Source organism: Plectropomus leopardus, chromosome 11 (assembly GCF_008729295.1).
Source record: "Plectropomus leopardus isolate mb chromosome 11, YSFRI_Pleo_2.0, whole genome shotgun sequence".
Taxonomy (NCBI): Eukaryota; Metazoa; Chordata; class Actinopteri; order Perciformes; family Serranidae; genus Plectropomus; species Plectropomus leopardus.
This window is the reverse complement of record NC_056473.1, coordinates 3712296-3740259: the sequence shown is the minus strand read 5'-3', so window position 1 is coordinate 3740259 and position 27964 is coordinate 3712296. Positions and strand designations below refer to the sequence as shown.

At 38.4% G+C, this 27964-nt stretch overlaps 4 protein-coding genes across 6 annotated transcripts; 2 read left to right on the top strand and 2 right to left on the bottom strand.

Moving 5' to 3' along the window:
- The first annotated feature begins 201 nt into the window (after positions 1 to 201).
- Positions 202 to 5884, top strand: rcn2 (reticulocalbin 2). 2 transcript variants are annotated; one of them, XM_042496196.1, is made up of 8 exons: positions 202 to 254; positions 728 to 868; positions 963 to 1065; positions 1183 to 1379; positions 2210 to 2323; positions 2446 to 2539; positions 3041 to 3180; positions 4656 to 5884. In XM_042496196.1, the coding sequence occupies exons 2-8, from the start codon at positions 728 to 730 to the stop codon at positions 4797 to 4799; spliced, it is 933 nt and encodes a 310-aa protein (XP_042352130.1). In that variant the 5' UTR covers positions 202 to 254; the 3' UTR covers positions 4800 to 5884. The 2 variants fall into 2 exon arrangements, with proteins under 2 accessions (XP_042352130.1, XP_042352131.1); XM_042496197.1 differs by lacking the exon at positions 202 to 254 and adding an exon at positions 403 to 681 and having other exon boundaries at positions 784 to 868.
- Positions 5451 to 14370, top strand: pstpip1a (proline-serine-threonine phosphatase interacting protein 1a). Of its 2 annotated transcripts, none has more exons than XM_042496195.1 (15): positions 5451 to 5535; positions 7237 to 7337; positions 7434 to 7508; positions 7616 to 7650; positions 7751 to 7857; positions 7979 to 8041; positions 8562 to 8666; positions 10256 to 10301; positions 10527 to 10606; positions 11552 to 11650; positions 11733 to 11829; positions 12015 to 12102; positions 12206 to 12282; positions 13472 to 13566; positions 13656 to 14370. In XM_042496195.1, exons 1-15 carry the CDS (start codon positions 5506 to 5508, stop codon positions 13785 to 13787), a joined length of 1230 nt encoding a protein of 409 aa, XP_042352129.1. In that variant the 5' UTR covers positions 5451 to 5505; the 3' UTR covers positions 13788 to 14370. The 2 variants fall into 2 exon arrangements, with proteins under 2 accessions (XP_042352129.1, XP_042352128.1); XM_042496194.1 differs by having other exon boundaries at positions 13469 to 13566.
- Positions 14371 to 17065: 2695 nt separating this feature from the next.
- tspan3a (tetraspanin 3a) lies at positions 17066 to 25060 on the bottom strand. The gene is made up of 7 exons (XM_042496423.1): positions 24892 to 25060; positions 21733 to 21924; positions 20416 to 20490; positions 20169 to 20270; positions 19871 to 20026; positions 19671 to 19754; positions 17066 to 17899 (listed from the first exon to the last, which is right to left on the bottom strand). Exons 1-7 carry the CDS (start codon positions 24952 to 24954, stop codon positions 17807 to 17809), a joined length of 765 nt encoding a protein of 254 aa, XP_042352357.1. The 5' UTR covers positions 24955 to 25060; the 3' UTR covers positions 17066 to 17806.
- A 1651-nt stretch (positions 25061 to 26711) lies between these two features.
- ch25hl1.2 (cholesterol 25-hydroxylase like 1, tandem duplicate 2) lies at positions 26712 to 27542 on the bottom strand. Its single transcript, XM_042496422.1, has one exon. It carries the CDS (start codon positions 27540 to 27542, stop codon positions 26712 to 26714), a length of 831 nt encoding a protein of 276 aa, XP_042352356.1.
- Positions 27543 to 27964: the final 422 nt, after the last annotated feature.

The following is a 27964-nucleotide window of genomic DNA, read 5'->3' as shown; positions in this document are numbered from 1 at the left end:
TGCAATATCCAATACATGTATATATATACATATATGCATACACACACACACACACATACATATATATTCATTCAAAACAAAAAAAACATATTCTATATGTCTATAGAATAGACACATATTCTATATTATATCATATGCGGCAAAATTGACATCCACTGCAATAGCAGGACGACTACTTTGAAATGTGTAGCCGGAAGTACACGTATCCTCAGGCGTGCATGAAACTGTCGTAACACTTGTACGGAGTTTCCACGGTAATAACATCTTCTCTTTCCATTATTTGTCACTTTTGTGTCAGTTACTTTATAACGGTGTCTTTTGATTTTTGCCAACGCTGCTGTTTTTGTCCTCGATTCTGCCTTTACCTCTCTCTCTCTCTCTCTCTCTCTCTCTCTCTCTCTCTCTTTTAAAAACATTAACTACAAACAGGACTTAAATGAATCTTCTAGTGTTTGTACCAAACTTTTGCGCATTTCCTTTATCTTATACGCTCGTGTTCCGGATAGATTTGACGGGTGTCACCATGGTTTCATCACCATGCAGGATGAGGCTCCCACACAAAGTTTAGTTTGTTTGTCAGAACAGCTGACCACAGGGTCGCGTGTTTGCATCGCAGCAGCCGTGTTGGCCATTTGAGTTTTCAACTGGGAAGCTTCCCTGGAAGTTCACAAATACTTTCTGGTTGGTGTTTTTATTAATTTCCTCAATAACTTGTGTTACTCAACAGATGGCTCCCTCTGCATTGTTAGTATTGCTGATACTTCAGTTTGGATTTGTTCAAAGCTCTCACAAACATCTCCATGAAGATCACTATACTGGCCAGCAGCACAACCCTGAACATGACATGAACATCCTGCTGGGAGATGAGGTCTCTAAATATTGTATTTTATTATTCAGCACAGTCTCCAATCTTTATCTATCACCTGCCCACTCTTTGCTCTACTTATTTTATGCACCTCTAGGACACTGAGGAGATTAAGAGGCTCAGCCCAGCAGAACAGAAGGAAAAGATGATGGAGATTGTGAAGCGGATTGATACCAATGGTGACAATCTGCTAAATTCAGGTACATGTCTCTCATAAGATTAAAAAAGAAAGCAAAGATAAACAGAGGTGATGAAAGGTCATACTCAGTCTGCTGTTATTTGTTTGTTTCTTTTGTTTTGGGTTTTTTTATCGACAGAGGAGATCACACTATGGATTCAGAAAGTCTACAGAAAATATGCTCTGGATGATGCAAAAGAGCGCTTCCCGGAGTTTGACACTGACAAAGATGGTATTGTAACATGGGAGGAATACAACATGGTCACTCATGACCAGCTCCTTAGTTTTGATGAGAGTGCAGTACAAGATGATCCAGAGCAAGAGTCTCTCAGACACGTACGTAGACTTTTATTGTCCTTTTATGAGTCACTTTAAAGGATCAGTGTTTAAGATTTAGGGGATTTAGTGGCATCTAGTGGTGAGGATTGCAGCTAGCAACCAGCTGATACCTCTCCCAGTTAGAATTCCATCAGGGGTCACTGTTAGGAGGTTTTTACCAGAAGCTGAACTACGCACAGAGATCGCTTACTCTCCAAAACACACACACCAGGTGAATAAAACTAGTAAAAACACTGAATAAATCAGTTTCAAGTTACAAATCTATGTTTTCCCGGTTCCGAACTAGCACGTCACAGATAGGGTGTTAGTCCAGCGCTTGCTAGTGTGTGCTCACCTTTTTTTCCTCTAAAACTGAAGATCCAGACTTTCAGGAGGTTTTTCTCGGGAACCTAATTATCCGCAGAGGTCTCTCCATCTCCAAAACAAACCAACCTGGGGATTTTTTTAGAGCCAGCATTTGATTGTCCTTTCTGGGCTACTGTAGAAGCACGGTGGTGCACCATGGCGATCTCTATAGACGAGGACCTGTAATGACAACACAAGGATTCTTATTTTGAGTTGATTATACGTCAAAGAAAGCACACTTATTACAGTATATTCAATTTATGACAATATAGTCATCATCATCATCATCATCATCATAAACTTCATTTACAGAGCACCTTTCATACAAGGGATGCAGCTCAAAGTGCTTCACATTATGAAATACAACACAAAAAAGACAACAAGGTTAGACAATCAAAAGATCCCCGTAACTCTTACACACTGGACCTTTAAACCACAGCCGGTTTTGTCTGTTATACTAACATTGGCTCATATCCCACCAGCTCCACCTGAAGGAGAAGAGGCGCTTTGACTTTGCAAACAGGGACGACACACCCGGGCTTAACGTGTCAGAGTTTCTTGCCTTCACACATCCATCTGAAGTGGATCACATGGCTGTAAGACGAGTTCAGCTCCTGCAAAACCTGATCTGATAACGTGTTCTTCAACTCATCATAAGATTGTCTTTCATATCTCATGTCAAAATTGAATCATTAATACATTTCTTTTTCCCAAATAGGATTTTGCCATTGAAGATGTGCTAAGTGAATATGACACTGATAAAGATGGATTCATCAGTCTGAGGGAATTTATTGGAGATGTTCGTGGTGATGGTAAGACTACAGAGATTATTTTGTGCAAAGTATTTTTTTAAAAAGTTTTTCTTATTATGCAGAATGCAGTTTGATACATTTAAGTAACTCTAGCCTATAGCACCGTTACACATTTACAATATGCCATGTCAAAGCATAAGTTCAATGGTAAATATGATAAGTGATTCATAAACATACAAAGAACACAAATGAAAGATGGGGACAATGAAAACCTGGTCTAGAACTGGTTGCCAAATGATGTTGAGGGCACAGCCTCTTGTATTGTGAGGATTTCTTTTTTCCAGATTCATTAGATGCATAGGATCTCTAATCCATAAATAGAAAGTTTGGAGGACTGTTTGGTCTGTCTTTCCATTTAAGCATTCCAAATCTCCTCGCTCAGTGCGTAGTAACGGCTGAGATTATATTGACTCGTAGATTATGATCTGTTTGTTGTTTATTTCCTCGGTTATACCAAATTCTTGTCCCCTGTGCAGTATTGACACTATTTTTTCTTATCAGAGGAGTCCCCGTCACAGTGGGAGATTGAAGAAACAGTGCGGTTTAAAGACCTCTATGATCAAGATAAGGACGGCAAGCTGAATCGAGATGAGCAGCTCCGCTGGGTGGCGCCAAATAGCTACGGCTCAGCAAGAGAAGAGGTGAGACTGAGCTGTCCAAGTATCTGCCTGGATTTTGTTGGCATTCCAGATTAATATTAAATGACCAGTGTGTATCATTTAGTGGCCTCTATCGTGTATGAAGTTCAAAGTTGAGAGATGAGAACCTATGGTGGCCTTCAGGTAACATAAAATGTGAAAGGTCGTATCTAGAGCCAGTGTTTGGTTTGTCTTTTCTCCACCACTGGAAGGACACGAAGGTCCAAAATGGTGGGTTTTGTGGAAAAAGACCCGCTCCCCATATAGATATGAAGGGCTTATTCTAAACTAATGAAAGCACAACTATTCTTAAGTCTCAGGTGATTACAGACTCATGAAAACATCTGTCCATTTTCATCCACTATTGCCGGGGCTGGGTTGCGAGAGCGAGGACGTTCAGATGTCCCTCACCGTAACAACGTTTTCCAACTCCCCCTAGGGGACCCCGATGACTTCTAATCCCTTTTAATAGGGACGTATCTAAGGAGCGGCCTCAGGGTGACATGGGCCACCAAAGAATCACATTGGCACCCCAGATGCCACCCCATTATGATTGGCTATCTGCCCAGTCAGTTTGAACAGTTGGACCAGTTACTGAATTTCCATTAATAATGCGCCAGAGTTGTGTCTAGTCTGACTAAAACTTTACATACAAATAAACTGATGCAACTGTTTAAAAAGATTGTTCATACAGGCTTATTTATTCTAAAATTTTTGGCATTTTTTATTTCATCATTTTTTTATTTTATTATTTATTATTTTAATATGAAAGCATTATTTTACTCTGTTGTGTTGTGAGTGGTGGGTCTATTTATCTTTTAAACTAAACTATAAACATGAATTTAAGACACTGCCGTGTAAATAATTAAAGTAGGTGTAGTTGAGACAAAAATGGTAAATTAAAGCTATTCTGACGCGTGTGCCTGCAGCAGCGCTCGTACTTCATGTCACCCCTGCATAAGTCAGTGCCCTACTTGGGCCACCCCCGTAAGAAAAAGTCTGGACACTCCACTGCCTCTAGTGTGTTGTCTGAGCTCTTCACCCTGTCTCTAAGGCTGAGCCCAGACAGCCTACAGAGGACATTCATTTCAGCCACTTGTATTTCCGATGTAATTCTGGTGATCACTACCTGAAGCTCATGACCACAGGCGAGTGTCGAAACAAAGATGCATCGGTAAATCGAGAGCCCTGCCTTCCGACTCAGCTCGCTCAATAGTCCTGCACAGTGCCCGCATCACAGTTTGCAAACCACCTATCTTTATTTTACCCTCCTACTTAAATATTATGATAATATTATCTTGTATTTCTGCCAATAGATCCCCCTTAATTTTCCACGCTGCTCTTTTAATAAACAATTCTTAAATATAAATACATGAGCAAATAGATGCTTCTTTAGTTATTGCTTGGTAGAATTATATAAACTGTCTCTCCATGTTGGCAGGGCAGCATATTCACTAATTTACTCATGTCATCAACAGGCTCTTCACCTCATTAAGGAAATGGACCATGATGGAGACGGGCAGATCTCAGAGGCAGAAGTTTTGAAAAATCAAGAAACGTTCATGAACAGTGAAGTGACAGACTATGGCAGACAGCTGCATGTGTCACACGACGAATTATAACTATTATTTTAACTTCTTGTTAATTGTTAAGTTCTTGTTTCTTTTTTCCCATGTTGAAATGCTGTTTATTTCCTGTGTTGCACTTAACAATCTATTTACGCCATTGTTATCGGTCAAAAACTGTTTGAAATACTGACATGGACAAAATATCAGGAAAACACATATTGCAAACCAAACATAATACATCACCAGCAAGTTATGCACCTGTGAAATGATCACAGTGTTTGTCAGTAAATCAGAAACTTCACAAAATACTATGTTGGAGCGTCGCTATATTGGATTGCATAATATTGTAAGACATGTCTGTTGTTTTGTCGACTCTAACGTGCACATACTCCCTGAAAAAAGGAGATTTATGTTGAAACTTGATTTTAACCACTTTTTTAAACAAGAAATTATTTTGATCACATTCATACAACAAGTTCATTGAACTGTGTACCATCATGATTTGTCCTCTCACAGTGCCAAATATACACTGACACAAGTATCAGTCCAGTTGTGGTAACTGCTGATATGTTGCAGCTCTTCCTCATTTAAATCAACTGAGTAAGTCAGTGAGTGTTGCTGTTTGAAGGCTGGTTTCCTGAATGTGTCATGATCCATTTCACTTGCAGCAAAGCAACAGCCTGTGACACTGCCAGGCGCTGGAAAGTGACTTTAAGTTGAGTCGATTCTCTAACAGGGACTATTTTTAACCACCGACAAGATGAAAGTAGAATTTAAGGATGCTTTTTGGGTGAGTTAGTCTTTTTTTGGGATGTTTATGTTGAAAGCTAAACTTGACTTGACTTGAGTTATTACTGGGCTGTGAAGTCACTGTTTTTGTACTTAGTATCTTTACTGAAGTTTTGAGGTAATATCTTTCCATGTCTACTGTATTTATGCTCAACGTTTTGTCTGGACAGTATCGCTGCACCATGTAATGTATTTGGTTATCTGAAACTTGTTTGTGACTTAAGTTTGCTTAACACTCTATTTTGTCCTTAGTCTAATAATAATTTCTTTTTTTAAGAAAATTCTGACTATGAAACTCACTGAACAGTTGCTGAATCATTGCATGAATTAAAGCATTAACTTTTCCTTTATTTATGCGGTCTTGATAAGCAAACAATTGCTTTTTATCTTTGGGTTGTGTACAGTTTTATCTAAAATTTGGTGTGTCACACAAACTTAACAGCTCGGTCTCAGTGCAAGTATTTTGTTTTTAGTTTTTTAAGATAGTTTTATGGTGGTAACTGTGTCTTCTGTGCAATTATTGAGGGTTTCCTGTTCATGCGCTTATTCAGATCTGCACAGAGCCACATGTGTGTGGAACAATGCCACAGACCTCACCTCAAAATGTTTATATAACCATTTGCTAATACAGCAAAGTATCAGGAACTGGTAATTAAGAAACAACAAACAGTTGGACTCTGCAGTAGCTTCAGTTTACATGGTGAAGTTGGGTGCTTCCCTTTTCCTCTTTATCCTCACACTGCTATCAGTGATCTTATTTAAAATGTAACCTAGTACGAATATAAAGCCAAAATTTTTGCATCAGAAATTTTACCTCTGCATGTGTCAAATTTCAGTTAAGCCAAGTATGCCTTAACATGGGAGGGGTTTTGGGTACTTTTCTCACTGAGCTCTTTCCACTCAGACCCCTGCAGCACCATGTAACACTTTCTACTCTTGATGCCATACCACCTCCACGGGGAAAAGTCATCCATGTACAACTTGTGGTCTGAGTATCATTTAAACCAGGGGTATCAAACCAACGGCCTGGAGGCCAGAACTGGCCATTAAGGGTCCATTCTGGCCCACTGGGTGACTTTGTACCCCTAATATTGACGTTCTGTGAGGGCTTAGAGGTGCCAGGATTCAGAGGCAAGATAAACAGAAGCCCACTATACAAAAATTCTGCTTTAGAGGCTTTACCACACTGAACAATGAATACATACTATTGTGGTCAAATTTACAGATATTGAACACTGAGAAATATTGTCAATCAGCATCTTCAGCACAAAAGAATCTGTATCAGACTTCTAAAAAGAACGCAAGCCAATTTAAAGGGTTAAATACTTGTGAAGGTATCCAAATGATGAGTGATGTTGATCTGGGTTTTAAAGGGTTAAGACATCTCAGGGCTGTTGGTCATGTTTTGTAAATAGATTCCCAGTTTTAGAATGGAGCTCTTTACAATAAGAGGGAACGATTTAAAGACGCTGTCATTTATAGGTTATTAGGAAATTTTCTGGTGCACCTGAGATCAAATTGAAATACATGTGACCCCTGAATTACAGTGAGTTTGACACCCCTAATTTAAATCATGGGCTTTTTCCAGCAAGGTGATCATTTTGTGATATTTTAAATACTGAAGAACCAAAATGTAACATTGTTTGTGGTATGTATTAAGGTTGTTGTACTGAGTATTTTGATTTGGTATTTATGGTTTCAGGGAGCGGACTTTATCAGTAATATCGGGTATGAGACTATCAGTCAGAGACTTCATGATGGTCGACGGACGTGCAAAGACATGGAGGAGCTCTTGAAATTGAGGTGGGCTCACACACTTCTAATAAATCGTACTTGATGAGAGATTGAAGTTAACTCTGTTTAATGTGGTTGAGCTCTGTGTTGGTTTTGTTCATGCAGGGCATCAGCAGAGGAGAAATATGGCAAGGAACTAGTCACAATCGCACGCAAGGCTGGGGGTTTATACGAGATCTGGTGGGTGTTTATCTTTCGAAGTAACACGTTTATTCTGCAGTGCTGGAGGTGCAGAAAACACTGCATGTAAAAAAAGTCATAAAATTCTATTCATTTTGTTTTCACAGCACTTTGAGAGCATGTTTTGATGAAATGAAAACACGTAAGCACCAGATATATTTTCTACATGATTTTCCCTGTATACTTCATACTCGTCTCAGGCACTTCTGAGTTTTTTAATGTATGTTTTGGTGTTATTTCAGAAATTGAAAATGTAGGAAATTCACACATTCAACTCTCTGCAGCCCTAAGGGAGGAGGTGAAAAGAATGGAACAGTTTAGAGAGCGACAGAAAGAACAGAGAAAAAAGGTACCAGTGAAAGGATTTCTCTCTCTCTCATTTGCCTTCAGAGGAAATCTAAAAAGAGTCACCTCTCTCATTGTGGTTTTCTGATGACAGTGACACCATTGTGTTGTTCTTTACTTCTTAGTATGAAGTCATCATGGAGAAGATCCAGAAGACAAAAGTCTCCCTCTACAAGAAAACAATAGAAGTAAGGCCAATTCATATTATCATGATGATCTGTATGATCAGACCTCGTGTGTGTGGAGGCGCTTGTTATCAGATGCAGCTACAAGCCAAGTTATTTCAGTTTTAGTGTGTGTATTTACACTGCTCTTTATATAGGCCTAATGGTGGCAGTGGTGAACAGCATGCATCATCTCAGCTACATCCTGCTTGTATAAAGAAAAGTGCAACCTGAGAAGACTTTAGCAGAGAGACGGAGCTATTTATTTATTTAAGATGCATAAGAGGAAGGCGGTTTTGCAAGATAATAAGAACATACCAGTCAACACATAGGTACAGTAGACACATTAAGGATCTTACACTCACATTTCTCTTTGGTCAAAAGAGGGAAGTGAGATCTTAGTTGATGCACTTTGTTTTTCCTGCAGATAATTTTCTTAGCAGAATCCCCCCCCCCCCCGATTTCCTGTCAAGGTTTCAAAGAGCAAGATGAACAGAGGATGGGTGTTGCAGTTTCATATGAGTTTCTGTTGTTTCCTTCCTAGTCTAAAAGATCCTACGAGCAGCGCTGCAGGGAGGCAGATGAGGCAGAGCAAACCGCTGAGAAGACGGGCAACGCTCCCACAGCCACTCCCAAACAGATCGAGAAGGTAAATCTGCGCTTTGGTTTGAAACCAGTGCATTCATATAAATTCAGTGATGAAAAGATATTGACATGATTCTCTAAAAGTGCTTTTTTTTCACTTAAAAAATATTTATTAGAATCACTGAAGATCCCCTCTGTACTACTATATGCCCTCTACACCAATGGAGAAGTCTGCTCTTATTACCGATAAAAACACTAATTTAAGCTGTTTCTTGATACAAATCAGCTTTTCTGCAACACTGTTCAGCTCATCACAGATGGGCTGCAAACTAAGCACCAGCTGATGTGTTCACCTTTTTTTGGTCCAGACATTCGGAAGTTTTTTGTTTTTTTTTTTACCAGGAGCTGAATTACCTGCAGAGGTCTCTTCCTCTCCAAAACAAACAAACCTGTCTATTCAACCTGGCAAAAACACTGAAAAAGCAGTTTCACATCATAAATCCATTCTTTTCTGGTGCTGTTTGACTTGTATTGGAGGGGCTGCTGACTGGTTGCCCAACGTGAAAACACAACTGGATCTATGCAGAGCGGGCGTTTGGTTTGTACGTTCTGGGCCACTGTAGAAACGTGGCGATGCAGCACGGCAGACTCCGAGGACGAGGACCTGCTCCCTGTGTAGATAATAATGAATGATTCATTTTAAGGAAACAAAAACACATTCTCTTAGTTTCGGGTGATAATACACCAAAGAAAACATGTTTATTATATTCCATGTCCCCCCTTAACCCTTTAAAACCTGGATCGACATCAGTTTTCGTGTTCTGCACTCAGACACCTTTCTCAAACATGTAAACCTGTAAACTGAGCAAATTGGTTTGATTCCTTAAAAAAAATGTGAGAAAAGACCATCTGCAACTTGGAATGATATGTCCTGTAAACTTCAACAAAATAAGTAGAAGTGGCAAGAAAATGACCTGAAAATGAGCTAAAAAAAAAATCATTATAATCCTAAGAGAATCATTCAACTATCACATAACTATGAAAAAAAAATCAGAAAACTAAATTAATATATATTATATTTATATATTTAAAATAAGGTTACAGGGGAAAATTTGTTAATTTTCTTGCAATTTCTCTTTAACTTTTTTTTTTATCATTTCGGGTTATTTCTTGTTAAATTGCTCATTGTCTTCTTTTCATGTTTTTGAAGAAATCAAGCCAATTTGCTCAGGTTTTTAAAGGGTTAATGTTACACACTGGACCTGCTGCATATTTGGCTGTGATTAGTTTCCAAATTAGTTGTAAAGTCACAAAATCCTGCTAATTGGTACACGTATTAAACTGAGATTGAATTGTGGACACAAAGATAGTTTTCTCCATAATTTAATCAGGGCCACCCGGCAACCTAAGACCAGCTAATTTCTTGCAATTTGAAAAACATTTCTTGCCAAGTTGCTAATTGCCTTTTTCCCCATGTTTTTTGGAAGAAATCAAACCATTTTGCACAGGGTTTTATTTTTTGTGAAAAGCATCTGGATGCATTACAAAATGCATTTGAGTTTCTGTTTTGACGAATGTAATTTTGAAAGATTATGTTAAAACTACAGTGTTACAGATATAAAGACAATGTGTAATTTTTCTTTTCTTTTCCAGATGAACAACAAATCAAAACAGTGCAGAGAAGCTGCAGATGAAGCTGGTGAGGACAGATAATATATCAAGTGAAATGCAGCCATTACATGTAGACAGCTGCTATGTTTTACCAGAATTTTTTTGAGGATGGTGGTTACATTTACTTCCCCTTCCCCTTTATATTGAGGATTTCAGAAGTAGAGTTAGATGCAGTGTATAAATAAAACCTCAGTGTTTATTTACGTGTTTTGGGTTTTTTTTTTCAACAATGAATTATTTCACTTGTCCTCAGAGAAACAGTACAAATCAAACATTGAACAGCTGGACAAGACTCGACAAGAGTGGGAATCAACACACATCAGCACATGTGAGGTAAAGTGGAGCATGACACGCTGTATTTCTCCTCTCAGCGTTTATCAAGTGAGAATTACACACTGCTGCTTGATGCATTTCAAAATGTACAAACTTAGACCAATAGTGGTAATACCCCTTGGCCTGCTCTGTCAAAGAGGATGTGCGATACTTCCTATAAGCAGAGAATAAAGTGAGTCACCAATCTGTTTCCCTGCAACAAAGTCTTCCTACATGAGATAACATCTACAATACTGAGCCAACCGTTCAATTACTTCATCATTGTTTAAAAAGGTCAATAATACTTTGCAGTACAATTATACACACACAAAACAAGGAGACAAAACAGGAAATAATACATTTAACATCATGAAGCAATAAAACAGATGTGCAGGAAATTGCCAGTTGCATCAATATGTTTAACCCTTTGAAACCTGGATCGACATCAGTTATCTTTTGCTGCAGTCAGACATCTTTCAAAAGCATTTAAACCTTTAAAACCTGAAGAAAAACAAGGTTTGATTTCAGTAGAATAGATAGATTTGATTTTATTTTTAGCACACCTAAGTAAAACATGACAAGAAAAATATCTGAAATCTTGCTTAAAAGAAGTAAGAAATGTTGAGAAAAACTATATAGATTTTTTTAAATTTTAAAAATCATGTTACAAGAAAAATACATGCTATTTCATTTGATTTAACTTTGAGCATGTTTTGTGGTTATTTTCTTGTTTGTTTTTCTTATTTTTCTTCTCCTATTTTATTTTCGGGTATTTCCTTTTACTTGTTAATATCTTGCTAATTTCTGGGCCATTTCTCAAGTTGCTAATTGCCTTCTTCCCATGTTTCCAAGCCAGTTTGCACAGGTTTCAAAGGGTTAATATGTGTATAAACAGTGTCTTAAATGTATTATGCTTCAACATTCTCTGGTTTATTTACTATTTTTTACAATCACAATGTTTTGCAGATGTTTCAGCAGCAGGAGGAAGACCGCCTCAGCGTGCTAAGGAACGCTTTGTGGGTGCACTGTAACCATTTATCAGTGCAGAATGTCGCAGACGATGAGGTGTGTGCAGCTGTTCTCATACATTTGTATGGGATGTATTGTGCTGTATATTTTAAACTCACTCTGGACAAACTTCTTACAGTGTTACGAGGAGGTGAGGAAAACTCTGGAAAAGTGTGACATCATGGAAGATAACAACTGCTTTGTGGAGATGAAACGCATCGGCTCGATCCCCGCAGGTTTGTGCCGGCCCTGCGGTCTTCCTGATTTTGATTTGAATATGTACCAAGGTGGAAATTTTAATATTATCTCTCTGCTGCTGCTTAATCACAGAGCAGAACTGCCTTTGGAAACAGGAGATGGATTGTGTTTAATCAGGGCATTTTGTTTTTACACACACATAATTTTAATGATCCCTCCACAGCTCCAATTGAATATCAGAATTACTACGACAGAGATGATACAGGTGACAGAAATGGCAGCGCTGGATTTGTAGGAGGAGTGATGAAAAGGTCAGACTTACACAATGGAAAGCACTGTTACCAAATAAATGATGATGAGTATTATGTAACATTCTTTATGCTCTTCTTACCGAGTACTTTTCCCAATTTGTAGGTTTTCAAATCTTCTGCAGTCAAACTGTTCCAGTGGCTCCAAACTGAGCATCAATGAACCAGTTGCACAACCTACTGGTAAAGTACCAGAGTCATTAAAGCAACACTGCAGTTTCCAAAATGATGGCATACGACTGTGAAAGCCACTGGATGCAACACAGTGTGAAGCAACTATGATTTACATATTGTACTTATTATTCTTTCCACTCGGGATTCAGATGAAGTGGTCCTTGTACTCTAGAGGGAACTTCAGCAAAAGGTGACAAGGAAATGTTTTGAAAGTTAGTTTTTAAAAAGGGGGTGGAATTGTTGGAAAATTAAGAAACAGCTAGGGAAAAATATCCAGAATTTGTGTATATATACAAATTCTGGATATTTTTCCCTAGCTGTTTCTTAATTTTCCAACAATTCCACCCCCTTTTTAAAAACTAACTTTCAAAACATTTCCTTGTCACCTTTTACTAATTTCTTGCAATTTGAGGGACATGTCTTTCCAAGTTGTTCATTGCCTTTTTGCTCACATTTTTGCAAAACACAACACATAAAGGACTATAAATTGATGTGAGGCATGGAAAACATTATATTAAAACCCATTTTTATCGAAAGACTATATATAGCATGATGAGGAAAAAGCCACAGCATTTGTTCTGATTTGTCTAGAGATACCTGACTTGCTTTGCCCCAGGGGCCACTTATGCAAATGACATTACCATTAATACATATTTACCAGGTCATATAAATACACAGGGCAAGTTCATCCGCAGCAGCCCTGTGTAGGTGAGGTGTACACAGGATGTTGCTAGGATTTAAGGACATTAAGGGCTTAGCCTGCATCTATATTGAGTAGTCTGGGCGATCATCCCCCAGCACTTTGTTTTTAATGGACAAACAATAGACAAACCAAAATTTTCTTGCACTCAGGTACCTTATTTACATGCAAAGTACAAAATAATTCCCAGTGTGAATCTATATATCTTAACTGTGAACTAGAAAATGTTTATCAGAGCCACCCAGCACCCTATCACAGACCAGATTTGCATTGCAAGTTGACTATCAGTTGTCTTAAGTCTTGAAATATGGTGTGGACATACAGTGGACAAGTATCTAACAGTGCCAATTTTACATTTTTATATTGCATGAGAAACATACTTTTATCAAATATTCAAAGTCAGGAATCAGGATTTTTGGAAAAATGAGGAAAAATGCCAACATTGTCTTCACACAGACGGTAAACAAATGCTAATTATGTCTGAAATCATGTCAGCAGAGACATCAGAGGGATTATACGCCTCCATTCCTGGATACCCGGGCTTCCAGCAGAGCAATGAGGAGTACAAGGTCATTTATGACTATGTGGCACAGGTAAACTTTGACATGAGTATCTTCCAATGTTAGTATTCTTGCTCATTTTAAGGGATATCTTTTGATCATATGTTTTTGTCCTCGTTCAGGGGGATGATGAGCTCTCGGTGTCTGTCGGGGACATTGTTGTTGTAACAGATCAAGGTGAAGACGGCTGGTGGACGGTGAAAAGGAACGGCTTTACTGGATTGGTCCCAGGATCTTACCTCGCCAAAGAATGAGTTAATCCTTCATGCATTATTTTGTGCTGGCATTGTCATTTCAAATTCCCGTCTCTGAACTTCATATATATATATATAATATTGCATGCATCAATGAATCCACTATGAGTAGGATTTAAAATTTCAAACTCTTCACCCCAGTTATATGGTAAAAGAGCACAGCGACAGAGATTTGACCCTGAGACCATGTCAGTGAAGAGCTGACCCCTAGTTTTCACAGGGCTTGTCTCATGCCGTTGGACTAAAGAAAGACACTTATCGCATAATGATAGAAGCTGTCACATACAGTAGCACAAGACATTGTTAAATGATGATTTATTTATTACTGTGGCACATATTCATATTACTTTGCCCTGACTGCTGGTGTTTTTTTAATGCTCCTCTCAACAAGCAGGGAGTTTGAGTTATCTGTTGCACAAGATCACTGCACTAATTTTGATGATATACTGTGGCATTCTTATACATCTGCAGTCCTAAATGTTGGGCAGAATGTTTTATTCTCTGTTGTTTGACTGTATATAATTTCTATGTGTAGTTATTGTTCATATTCTGAATGCTAAAAATGAATTGTTTGTGAATGGGCCTTTACTTGTATTTATTCAATATTCAATTATTGTTTTTAATATGGTCAGCATTGTTTTTAGATCAACCCTTTGAAACCTGGATCAGCATCAGTTTTCTTGTGCTGCGTTCAGACCCTTTGTGAAACGGGCTGTATTAGAACCCAGATGCAGTACGCCAAAACTCAGAGTTAGTTGGTAATGACTTTTATTATAACCAACACAAACGAAGATCAGCTCACAGAATTTCGGTTCGTTCTTCGGGCGGTAAGCCCAAACAATGTCTCTGGGAATCCCACGAAGCGAAGACACGAAGCTTGAACCTACTGTGGCTGGAGAACAGGAAACCCCGTAGCTCTACGAGCCGACAACACGTGTGGGAACGTTGTCGGGGATAGCGCTGGGTCGGGGACAGGCAGAGGATCCGTAGCCGGGAAAACAGTCCGAAAGAACAACAGTACCGTCGAGGAGCAGGCAGGAGGATCGTCGTGGTCGAGCGGGGAGGTCTTTGCCAGTGAAGCCGTCAGATTTCCGGAACGCCGGAGCGAAGCACGTGGTCGGGGACAGAAGGCAGGTAGGTACACGGGGAGTCAGGCACAGAGAGCAGGTCGGGAACAGGCTGGGTCGGCAACGGTAAATCTGGCAGGAAAACGCTGGAGAGTCGTGCATAGTGCAGAGGAACAATCTGGCAGTGAGTGAATGTGTGGGAGTGTCTTAAACACCGGACTGATTGGAGATGAGCTGCAGCTGAGGGCGTGGCTGGCAGGTAGAGCAGGTCAGAGTGAGGTGAGTGGAAAAACACTGGCGGTGGCGAGGAGGAGAATGAAGGAGCCATGACACTTTGAAACCTGAGCGAATTGGTTTGATTTCTTTCAAAAACATGGGAAAAAAAGGCAATGACCAACTTGGCAGAAATGTCCCACAATATGCAAGAAATTCATAAAAGGTGAAAAGAAAATTATCAAAGAATTTGTATTAAAAAAAAAAAACAGGGAGGATGACTAGTAAGTTTGTTTATTACTATAATAATTTTATATTTTAAATAATGTTACTATAATACTTTTTTAAAAAGACATACGTTTATACTTTTTCATTTTGGTCTTTTCATTGTTTGATCTGGGGGGTTTCCGACTAATTTTCTTGTGAAGTTTTTACATTTTTTTTTTTTTTTTTTACAAATTTTGGGCATTGTCTTGGTAAGTTGCTTGTTGCCTTCTACCCATGTTTTTGAGGTCTCCTCCTCTCAAAAACAAACAGACACTCCAATTCAAACCAGTAAAAACACTGACTACAATAGTTTCACGCCACCAATCAAGCTGATCCAAATGTTCTGGAGGTTTTCACAAGGAGCCAAATTATCCTCAGAGGTCTCCTCATCTTCCAAAATAGATGGACCCAGTGATTTAACCCTTTGAATCCTGAGCATTTTGACCTGATTTCTCTAAAAGAACATAATAAGGTGGCAATTAGCAACTGTGCAAGAAATGGTAGCAGAAGATAAGTCTAAAAAATAGAAATGTCCTAAAAATGTATTCAAATAATATCTAAATGTATTTCTGTGACGTACAAATTTATGCATTTCTCTTTACATTTATCCCAAGTTTTTTTCTTTTTCTTTTACTATTTTTCTTATAATTTTCTCTCTCTTTTTCTTGTCATTTTTTACTAATTTTATTACTTTTTTCCATTTCTTGCCAAGATACACATTGCCTTCTTCATGTTTTTGAAAGAAATCAAACCAATCTGCTCAAGTTTCAGGTTTAAATAGTTGGGAAAGGTGTCTGAATGCTGCACCAGAAAACTGATGCTGATCCAGATTTTGAAGTTTTATATCAGTTTAAAAAAAAAAAAAACAAAACAAACAAACAGTAAAGCTGTATCATATTTAAAAATCTTTGTTTTTCTGATGCACCATTGCAATGAGGCATGTAACTATAGTGGCCGATGCAAGAGTGTTTTAAGAGTGTTCGGTTTGTCTGTGCTGGGCCACTGCAGCAATCCCCTTAAACAAGGACCTGCTCCCAATGTAGGTATAAACATCTCATTCTAAGGCAAGGAAAACACAATAATTCTTATTTTCAAGTGATTATACAATAGAGAAAATGCACTCATTTTCAATTTCTGCCACTAAATCCCCCTAAATCTTGCACCCTGGACCTTTAACATAGATTACAAGAAAACAATCCACACAAAGTATCTGAAATGCAACCTTACTATGTTTTTGGGTCATGTGGCTGAGAAGTCCGCCCACTGTGGTTCAAACATATCTGGTTTCTCAGGGTGATAATTTTACTGACTCGGTGATGATCAAGTAACCAAAGCGAAGGCTATAAAGGTTCCCATTGGCTGGTCTGTGGTGACAAGATGTTCCAAAAGCAAACACATCTACATCTAGAGATTGCAGTAAGAGGTGTAATATTTACATTTTGTAAGTTTCAATTTGAGTACACAGTAACCTCGACCCTAATTTGAAGACGTAGAGCTACAAAACATAAAAGATGAGACACAAACAAAAGCATATGACTAAATGTGTGAACCTCCTCCACCCCTCCCTCATGGGAAACACCTGAACTTTAACCTCTAAGTGCAAGCTGACTTGTTCTTCCAAGCCTGTGAATATGAGCCTTGTCTGGACAGAAAAAAATTCCCATTTGGTGCAGCAGTTTCATCTCTTTTTTCTCAAAAATTCTATCAGAAAATAAATCAGCACCCGCTTAATTTCAAACTTTCCCCACATTTTATTTACATTCTTGAGTCTGCTATTGCTACATATCAGAAAATCAAAGTCTAAAACTATCATCAGTAGACTTTCAAGACAAAAAAAAAAACAAAAAACAAAAAACAAAACAGCTATAGGTCAAAGTCTATCTTGAGAAATCCCACATACTGAAGGGGATTAAAAAGCTTGATTTTTAAAAAGAGAGACCAGGTAAGCAAAAGCCTGTTAGGTTACACAGTTCATACGCAGCAACTTGCCGTCACTTTGGGCTGTTTTGTCCACTATGTCTTTACAGAATACTGCTGGTGAAAGGTGAAGTTTTAACCAAAATCTAGCTGTAGTAGAAGGATAGTAGCAGTTGCAGTAATAGTAGTAGTAGTAGTAGTAGTGGAGGTAAAGGGTATAATTATACAGTCTTTCAGGACAGATTTAAATACAAAATATTCAAAGCCGTACACATAGTGCAAACTAACATATGAGGATATTATCCTGTCCACATTTTACTCCAGAAATTAGGTCTTTTATCCTCGTGTCATCCTCAGAGCAGCAGAACGTTTCCTCAACTCATTTACATCGACCATTGAAGAATTTGGTCTCTAGCTTTTTTTTTTTGAAAAACAGGTAAAATATATAACTTTAGTGTGGTTGGTGTTTTAAGGTTAGTGTGGTAATGTATTATTTTCATGCTCTCACCAATGTTAGCTCTGAAAGTGTTTTTATGGTGAGAAATATGCTCTCCTTTATGCAACGGTACCCCCTGTGATGAGCAGCTCGTAGGCAGGATCTCGGCTTCTGCGGCACAGCACGACACATGCGCACAACATCCCCAGCATCTACAAGAAAGACACAAACACATTACCACATTTTCATTTGTGTTTGTCAATCTCTTTTAGAATTGTTAGTCAGTTACAACCCTTTAGAAATGTTTGGGAATTTCACTGTAGTAGTGTAATCCACACTTCTGCCGGACTTTAGTATTATAAAACCAATATTGAGACCAAAAACAAAAGACCTCAAAAATTAGGAAGAGTTAAACGTTTCGGAAATACACTTATTTCCTTTCTTGATAAAAGTTATGCCTGGAACACGCTGTCTGCATTAGCAGTGCATGAGCGGAATCTGTGCTTTTAAATGTGGAAATACAGTCCTCATAGCAGCAGCAAGCCCAGCAGCAACACAGTTTTGGCAAGGTTTCGATCTTGCACACATGCAGTGTGTTCCAGGTGTAATCAGAAGCTTGTCGTGGTTTCCATGTGCAGTATTTTCCTACTACAAGATAAATACCAATCTCATGTCTTAAATGTGGTATTAGTCTTTCAGGCATGTAGAAAAATTGTACAAGTACTGCTTCAATCCTACCGCAAGAAATCTCTTTTGCTGCTGACATTTATCTCATCATTTCACTACTTCACCTGGGAAAGTTAGAAACTGAAAAAAAAAAACCCCACAAAGCCTCACACCAGCATTTTAAGTCCAGATGAAACAGAATTTCAGGAGTTTCTAGCTTCAGTATCTTGACATATTTTCTAGTAAAACAGGATAAGCAGGGGATGTATCAATGGTAGGAATTTTATTTGATTTCTGAAAAGTGGGCATGCCATTACAGACATGAGGAGGCAACCACGGTGCAAATTAGACAGAGCAGCAGTATCCATCAGTGAGAGAGAGACGAAGCCCAGTGTATGCTCCATATAGTTGCTGAGGTAGTTCGCTTTTTGCACATAAACTGGAGCTACCATAGCTACTGTTTTCCTCAAAGTGAATCAATTCTAGCCTGCCATTTTGAGGCAATAAATTAAATGTAGCATGCTGTTGCTCGCAAGATAACTAATGAATCTTGCCTCTATGCGGCTAATAGTTGCAGATTAATGTGTGGATATCATGATATTATTGGTTGAAATTGGTTGGTACAAACTTTGGTTAAGACACATCATAATTCACACTGAGCACAGTGTGCGCAGAGCAAACAGCATCATAAGATACTCCACTCATCCAGCTCAGCTCATGCTTACACGCGTGCAGTCCAGGAAAGGATACAGAAGCATCACATTTAGGACTACTCGGCTGTTAAACAGTTTTTTTCCCACAGCAATTAGACTGCTTAATCAAAGAATGTGAACCACACATAGAAGAATGTTCTTTTAGATTATTCTTAATTCTGAAATCTTTGAATTAAAACAATTTATTTTATTCTATTTTAGCATAATTAGAGTTTATTTATTAGTGCTCCTATTTATCAACTTTTTAATTTGCAATTTTTAATGGTCTTGCACTGAATTACTAAGCGGTGGATGTGTGAAACACAATTTCGTTTTTTATGTGAAGCATAAAAATGACAAATAAAAGGAATCTTAAATCTCTTGAACCTTGCATTTGTTTTACAGGAAGGAAACATGATCAGATTTGGATATCAGAATAAGAAGGAGGCATATATAATTAACCAGGTGCAAAGTATGACTGGGTATGTCATCCAAAAGGGTAAAAAAGCCTGTTTCATTTCATCTTGATTTTAATAGGGAAGCCTGTTGCTCAACTTTCTATAGAATTACAGTAAAAATGAAAATATAAAGTCTTCATAAAGCTGGTCATTTGAAAGTGACATACCTGGATGGCAGCAAATGTCAGCGCAGTCCAGATGACGTACATCATGATCTCCTTCAACTTCTTTACAACAAGAGCTTCACATCCCTACACACAAAAATACACATGCAAATATATGTTCAAACAATTCAAACTCTGACAAATCACTCCTAAAAATAACTTTTTTTGCAGTGAAAACTTGACGCATTTAAAGGTTGATTTACTTCTTGGTAAAGATCTTCAGGGTGAGCGAGGGACCCTGTGCAGCTTCTTCCAGTGTAAGGTTTGCAACAGCTTATGGGGACGCTGTTGTCTTTGGATTCTTCAAACCAGTGTGTGTTCTGCCAGTCTGAGTAATTGTGGATCCCACAACACTGAAGCTGTGAAAATGAAAACAATAAAAACTCAAGATCCCTGTCACCTACCTGCACAATCAGAACAATTCAAACAGAAATATGAAAGTGAAACAGCAATTATGTCATTATATCTAATTTACGGAGTAAACAGGGTTTCTGTTCTCACCTGTTTCTGAATATAGTCGATGGCACGGCTCTGGGCATTGCTGTTGGTGCCATTGTATTCATCATACACTTTCTTGATAGAAATATTAACTTCATTTTCAACCTGCCAATGGTTAAGAAGGGGTGAGACTAAACATTTGATGACACATCTCCTTGAACTGTACAGACCAACGTGACTGTGTGAAGATAAGGCTCAGGATCAAATAAGGCCAGGACAAAACAAACATGAACTGGCTTGGCTTTCTCACCTTTGCTCTGTAAACATATCCGAGAACCACAACTGCCACTTCCGTCACGAAAACCAGCAGGAGAATGACAACAAACTGTGGATTAAATTTCAAGATTTAAGATGCACAGATAACAAGACACTGGAAAAATACAGTGCAAATAACTAAAAAGTAGATAGGCTAACACCTATGTAGTAGCAGTAGTAGTATTTTATTCAGTCATCACACACAACATAACAAGGACAAAAAGTACCTAGAATATACACTCTAATGTACAATAAGTGTATACATTTTAGATAACAGCATAAAGTAAATAACGTACGGTGGTAATGACTAAAAAAGGTACAGGCAGAAGCACAATGCTTATATATATGCCTATCCTAAATAAAATTCCTGCATTAAATTAAGCTGCCCACCAGAAATTGATAATAACAATGGGGGGAAAGAACTACCTATTTTAACTCTCAAAAATAGCCTTATAAGCCATTCGTTTAAGAAAATCAGTAGTGAGTGTAATTGTAATTTTGACTTCTTTGTGAGACACACAACCTCCCACCGCCTCACCAAAATGTCAGAATTCAGTTCCTTTGCATTTCAACCACGTGAGACATCCTTCTCTTCTGTCTCCTCATCAAGATTCAAATTTGTTTGTATTTTGAACTGTGATGAGTTTAACTCACACCTTTGATAAGAGACCGAGGGGTGTGTTTCTCCACAAGCATAAAATGTCCAGTTTTCCCCATGCTCGGGGTCTTTCTTCATCCTGACCGCTCACATGTTGATTGACCTTTTCTTTGCAAAGGAAATAAAACCTTGTCGGCCGACAGAAGTCTCTATTTCATTCTTCACCAGCAAAAGCAGCAGAGAATTTCCACCACAATAAGTCACACATTCATAACTTTAAGTTGGCATCATTCCAAAATCTGACCCCAACTACAGAAACACATCTCCTTTTAAATCCCTTTTATTTTTAGCTTTTGAAAGGGTAAACTTAAAAATATCTCTTAAACCATATCTACACTCCTGCACTGAAAAGAATCTTTGTACTGGATCCGGCATGCATGTTCAAGTTACAACAAATAACTGCCACTTGTGAGAAAAGGCTTTAATGACAGGCTTTTTGTGCCGTTATCTAAAATCCTTAACAGCCTCTAAAGAGCTGTACTTTGTTGTGTCTGATAAAGTACAAAAAATGCATTTGCCAAATTTGATATGTTTATGCTCTGTTGTAATGCATCCTAAAACCCAATTTCTCTATTCATAAGGTTTCAGTGTTCCCTGCACAGGGGCTTTAGTGCCCTCATCTATCATGCTAAACTTGTAAACTGGCGTACTGACCGTCGTGAGGCCACAGTAGCTCTCTCGCACTGTAGCGCAGCATCCAATGAGTCCAATAATGAAAAGGAGGGCTCCAACTGCAATAATGGTCACTGCTGGGATGAAAGTGTACACATCTTCGAAGAAGTGATCGTAGTCATCATATGTAATGAAGACATAGGCTCCAACATAGCACAGGATACCAGCAGCAGCCTGTAAGTAACAAGAACATCAATATTTCACTTGAGCCTATCAACAAAGAAAAAGCAACAGCGCAGCATGAAACTCCAGATAATGCAATATTGTAAAAGCAAAAGTTTAATTTGTATTTGGGTTCTGCTTCACACTTGATATCTAGAGCAATAAACAGTAAGCTGTGATTTTTGGATGGCCAAGGTTTAGACCCAACATGCAGCAGCATACAGCATACCATCATTTCAATATTTCCATGTTCTACTTTAAACAGCACTGCATGTCAGAGAAAAATACTGTCCTTAAGATCCACTACATTCATTTGACACCTATAGTTACTGGCACTGGCAATAGTATTAAAAATTACAATACCAGTATTACCCTTAAAGTGATACAGATACTGACAGAGTGCTTTATTTGATACCTTTTTCAATTTCATTCCATATTCATGAATGGAAAACACTGAGCTGTGTATAATGCCTCCACACAACACCAGCGTGGAGTAAAGCCATGCTTTCTAGTGTTTTGGTGGCATCTCTGCACACTGAACTGCCAACTCCATAAAACTTTACCAAATCACATAAAATATGGATTGTAGCTGCTGCGGTACTGGGCCACTCACACATTACATTATATCAGAGAACACTTGTGGGGATTGGCTGCAGGCAAAACCATGTAAATAGTCATCTGTCTACGTTATTCAAACCAAGATGGATAACTTAGTTCAAAATGAATTTTAAAACAGGTTAAGCAAGGTGTCTTCTAGTATTTACATGCAATTATCAATAATGTAGCTGAATCATATTCTCTACTGCTATGAATTAGGTTTAACCCAGGGGTCGGCAACCTTTACTATCAAAAGAGCCATTTCTGGCCCAAAACAACAAAAAAAAATCTGTCTGGAGCTGCAGGTAACACAACACATACAGTCAAACTAGCCTATCAATATTATTAATGGGTCTACATGAGCATTCATCAATATGTTTGACCACTATTTATTATTTTTTGTTACATTACCTTTGCAGTGTTGGTGGTAAAAATTAAAAGATCTATCCATGCACTGTTATTATTACCTCTATGCACCAATAACTTCTCCATTTTCCTCTGAGACTTCTCCTATCTTAGATTTGGAATCCATAGCTAGTCAGGCTTTTTTGATCCAGGACCACCCACCATTTTTTAAATTTGGCAAAATTTAGCAGAAAAAGCACCAAGGCCACAGAAATATGATGCATATTTTAGTTAATGAAATACATTTTCATATTCTGTGTACAGGCTACATATTTTTGCAATTGAAAAACTGAATGAAAACTTTTAAAAAATAATCGCAATTCATTTCCATATAATTTTTAGTCAGAGACACAGGAGCCACTTGAGAGGGGCTAAAGAGCCACATGTGGCTCTAGAGCCTCAGGTTGCCTACCCCTGGTTTAACCTATTACTCCCCACTGTGAGGTCAACAGGGGTAAAAACTCAGTTGTAAAATAAGTACTCAGATTCTTTACTTCAATAAAAGTAGAAATACTATACCTCCAAATACCAAAATACCACACCATTTAAAATTTTACCTAACTAAAAGTTAGGCTGCAGGATAATATCGTCATGTCATCACGTCATCACGTCATCGGTTAATTAAATACCAGAATGGGCCAACATGCTGATTTCTGCCGATTTGATGAACATTTATGTGTGCAGATAGATAGATAGATAGATAGATAGATAGATTGATAGGCAGAGAGATAGATAGATCAATAGAAATTTAAATGTACAAACAGTTGAGGTATATTTCTTATTTTGCAAAATAAATTACTACATACACTGAAATAAACAGAATTTTATGTCTCCATCTGCTGGTGGGCCCTCACATTAAGAGTCCATCCATAATCCATATCCATAATATGATGTTAATTCTATTACAGAAGACACTTAACATCACTAAAATTAGGTGGGGCAAAAAGTGGATATATCAGTATTAATATTGGTTATCGGCCAAATGAGTTGTTATATATCGGCGTACGGAATATCTGCAAATATCCAATATTGTGCATCCCTACAAAAAGCAAATCAATTTATCAGCAAAGTGTAATATTATTAGACAATATAATATAATTCTGTTTTTTTACCACTGGCTGAGTACATGTTTTTATGTTGTGCCCGAATTTAAATACTTTGTATACTACTGTACAGATTACTATTTCAGTAGCCTACTGCAACATATGATATAAGCATAGAGGTGGAGGGCATACAATTTATATATATATAAATATTTATATATATATATAACACAGAGAGAGAGAGAGAGAGAGAGATTGCAATCTAAAGGGAAATTTCTTTTCAAGTTGGTCACTGCCTTTCCCCCCATATTTTAGCTAGAAAGTAAACCAATTTGCTCCGTTTCAAAAAGGTGTTCTAGTTTGCGAAAGGCGTGTGAACGCAGCGTAGGAAAAATGATGTCGACAGGTTTTAATGGTTTAGTGTAGCTGCAGCTGGACACCTGCCATTACAACTCTCTATTTAAGTGTAGTCCGGCAAAAGGTGCAATGTTTACCTCCAACATGTGATAGAGTTGCAACAGAAAATAGCCTAAAATGGAAAGACTCAAGTACAGTGAAAGTACCTCAAAAATGCGTATATAACGTATCGTTATTTGAGTAAAGGTAAAGTTGCAAGTTAGCTACATTCCAACACAGGTGATACTAATGATAAATGTTTTAAGCCGGCACGGGCTCTTTATTTACCCTAAAACGTAATAAAAGGTGTTTCATTAAGCAATGTCTTGTTTACGGTAAATCATTAAACATTACAAGTTATTTCTCCTAGGTAATGTCTTTCCTATTGACTTTTTTAAACTAATCCCTCCCTGGCTGAACAAAGGTCGGCTGCAGCTGCTAGCCGAGCAGCTGACTGCACACACAGCTAACAAAGCTAAACACAGCTAATGTTAGCCAGTGACGCACCTTTCAAACTGTCACAAAACCTCTAACTCACCCAAAATATCAGGTTCAGAAAGACCAGAACCGTCTTTGACGACGTGATACCGCACTGTCCCATCTTCAACACGGGGGTTTTATGCTGTTCGTGTTGGAAGACAATGCAGGTTTCTACTCAGACATGTCCTGGTCTGCTCTTCCACTCATCCCAGCGCTGTGTCACTGGATCTGGTTACTGCACCGGCGGAGCGCCGCAGCGCCACCAGCACAACCACACAACAAGCGCGACACACAAATGATTTAACCACTGCAAAATACAGTTAATATTAAAGCTCTAGATAACACAATATAATGCATACAATATATTTTTGTTAACTATTAGCCTTTAACATATGCGGTTAACTATTAAAAATATAAGTTAAATTAAATGGAAACGGCATTTGGAGTAGCCTCCTTGTGGACATCTAGTGGTGGAAAATATGACTTGACTTTTACTTGTCCCTCATACATTAAACATTTTTGAGTATCAGGACAACCAGTGTCACCAGTCTGGGATCACTGGTCAGATTACATGACCTAAAAAATACAAGAGGCATACTGGTGTCAACATAGAAATGCAGAAATAAGGTCATTTTTACTTGAAAAATAAAAGGGAAGACCCGCAGTAGATGAAGTAACTAAAAGCCATACTTGAATAAAAGTACAGATTTCTAACCAGAAATGTCACTTATAAGAATATTACTTTAGTTAAAGTCTTAAAGTATCTGATATTTACTGTACTTAAGTGTCAAAAGTAATTTTAAAATATTAAATGTACTTAAGTATTGAAAGTAAAGCAAATGCTGGAAAGGCTTTAATAAACAAAATTGTTTTTTCCTTCTCTCCAATTTCTTCATTCGTCTGTTTGTCCCCTCCTTCCCTGTTTTATAGTAAGTAACTAAAATGCTTAGGAAAAATGTAGTGGTGTAAAGTATACATTTTATTTACTCCCAGAAAAATACTTAAGCACTGTAACAAAGTATTATTTCTTTGTTATATAACACCACAGGGGAAGACATATTAACCCAGAGTCAGTGGTTACTAAACCATCAATGTATGTGCACTTGATATTTTGATGTTGTGGTTTATACTTTCAGGCCTAACAACAGACAGATGAGTGAATGTGCCTGAGGTGTCATGGAACCCACTGGCCCTCATCTGCAAAATGTCAATGAAATAAACATGTACTCAAAATGACCACAAAGAGATGCGAAGGAACTACAAAGACACACAAAATAACTTCAAAAGGGGAAACAACCACAAAAATACACAAAATGACTAGAAAGAAACAAAACCTAGAAAGATACTAACTGACCCCAAGGAGAAACAAAACACAAAAAGATGCAGAATGGCTACAAAGAAAGACAAAACACCAACAAGGACAACAAAAGCAAGACCACCACACAGACTGTGTCTTGCTATCATTGTTTTAAATGGATATGTTGTCAGTTTATTTGATCCCTTTTGTCCACCCCTTGAAATAAAATAAAACCAACTCAAAAGAAACATTACACTGGTAAAGAGTGGAAAAGTGGCTCAGATGACGCAATATTTATATGTATTGCATCCCATGTCTAGAGCTCAGATTTACTTTCAGAGTGAAAATTCAGGCATTATTTATATTCTGCATATCTTTAAATGATATGATTTTATCAAATTGGATTGGCAGATTTGCCCATTATCATCTCTATACCACTGCAGGAATATCTTGTTTTGACAGTGTTTGTTTCAAATACAACAGTGACATGCCTTGTGTATAAAGGAAAATGTAGTCTCTTAGTTTTGAAAAAAGCAAACCAGACACAAAAGCACAGCTCTACCTAACAGAGGTCTAAAGTTCTATTTCATAGCAGCAGAGAAGCTGAAATCAGCATGCGTGCCAAATATTTTATCCCAGTGGCTGAAGTGTGGTGCAAAGTTGGTATTGGGTTTCTGATGGTGCACGTCGTGTTTGCTGGGCCCTCCGTAGATGCCAAACGGTATCAGGCGTGACATGGACCAGGGGAAATCATAACCACAGTGATCCTCAATGGAAACGTAGACATGCAGCACCATGAAGGCCCACGTGGTGAGAAGGTGGCATCTCAGGATCACAGGATTCAGAGTGGTCCAGAAGCCCACTGTGACCAACTCCCAGCCACCGAGGCACTGGGTGGCCAGAGCAAAGGGAGATGAGTAATTATGATGGATGGCATGGAAGGTGACGTACAGCCAGCGGATCCTGTGATGGAGCAGGTGCCAGATGAAGTACTGGAAGTCAAAGAGCAGGAGGTTGGCTATCACCCCACCAACAAACTCCAGCAGGGACGGAGCTCGGTCTGGCAGGTCCACAGGTGGCCTCCATGCCCATTGGGCCACTGATGCCGGGAGCACAAGGAACACATGGTTGTACAAGGTGACACCTGCACAGTGCAGCAGTGTGGAGGCTGTAGGACAACAGCTGGGCTGGATCTTGAACTGCTGGACCCATGCCCACCTTTCTCCCATGATGTCGCAAAGAAGGAAAGGGAGACACAGGACAAAGTAGGAGGACACGGTCAAAACAACAGGGAAGAGAGGAGATCTCAAATAGTCTCTGTAGTTGAGCCTCAGACTGTCCCACAGAGGCTGCAGCAAAGAGTCATTTCCTAAGCATCTTATCCAAATACCTGCACTAGAATCCAGATCCATCCTCGAGTAAAAATCACAAGGTGAATATGTTATAAAAGTCTAAAGAGTGTACTCGTTGCAGCCAGAAACAGCAGCTTTGGTAAAGACTTTGAATGTGTGCTTCACTGTGTGGTATCAAGTGACAGCAGTGTGCAACAATGCAACAAATTATTCATACACACTGTGTTCCTGGTAACATATAGCTCCCCACATGATATATAGTTCAGCAAAGAAAATGATTTCAAATCCTATTTTTTTCACTCTCTCAAACATAATGTTCTTGTCATACCTTTGCTTGAGCTCAGGAGAATGTATTTCTCATTTTACACAGATACACACTGGAATTCTTGCATTATTTACGCAGTCGCTTCAAGAAAGAAAGACCAACAAAGAACATGTAAAAAGAGTGACACAAAAAGCACACATGTCACCAGTGTGGGGAA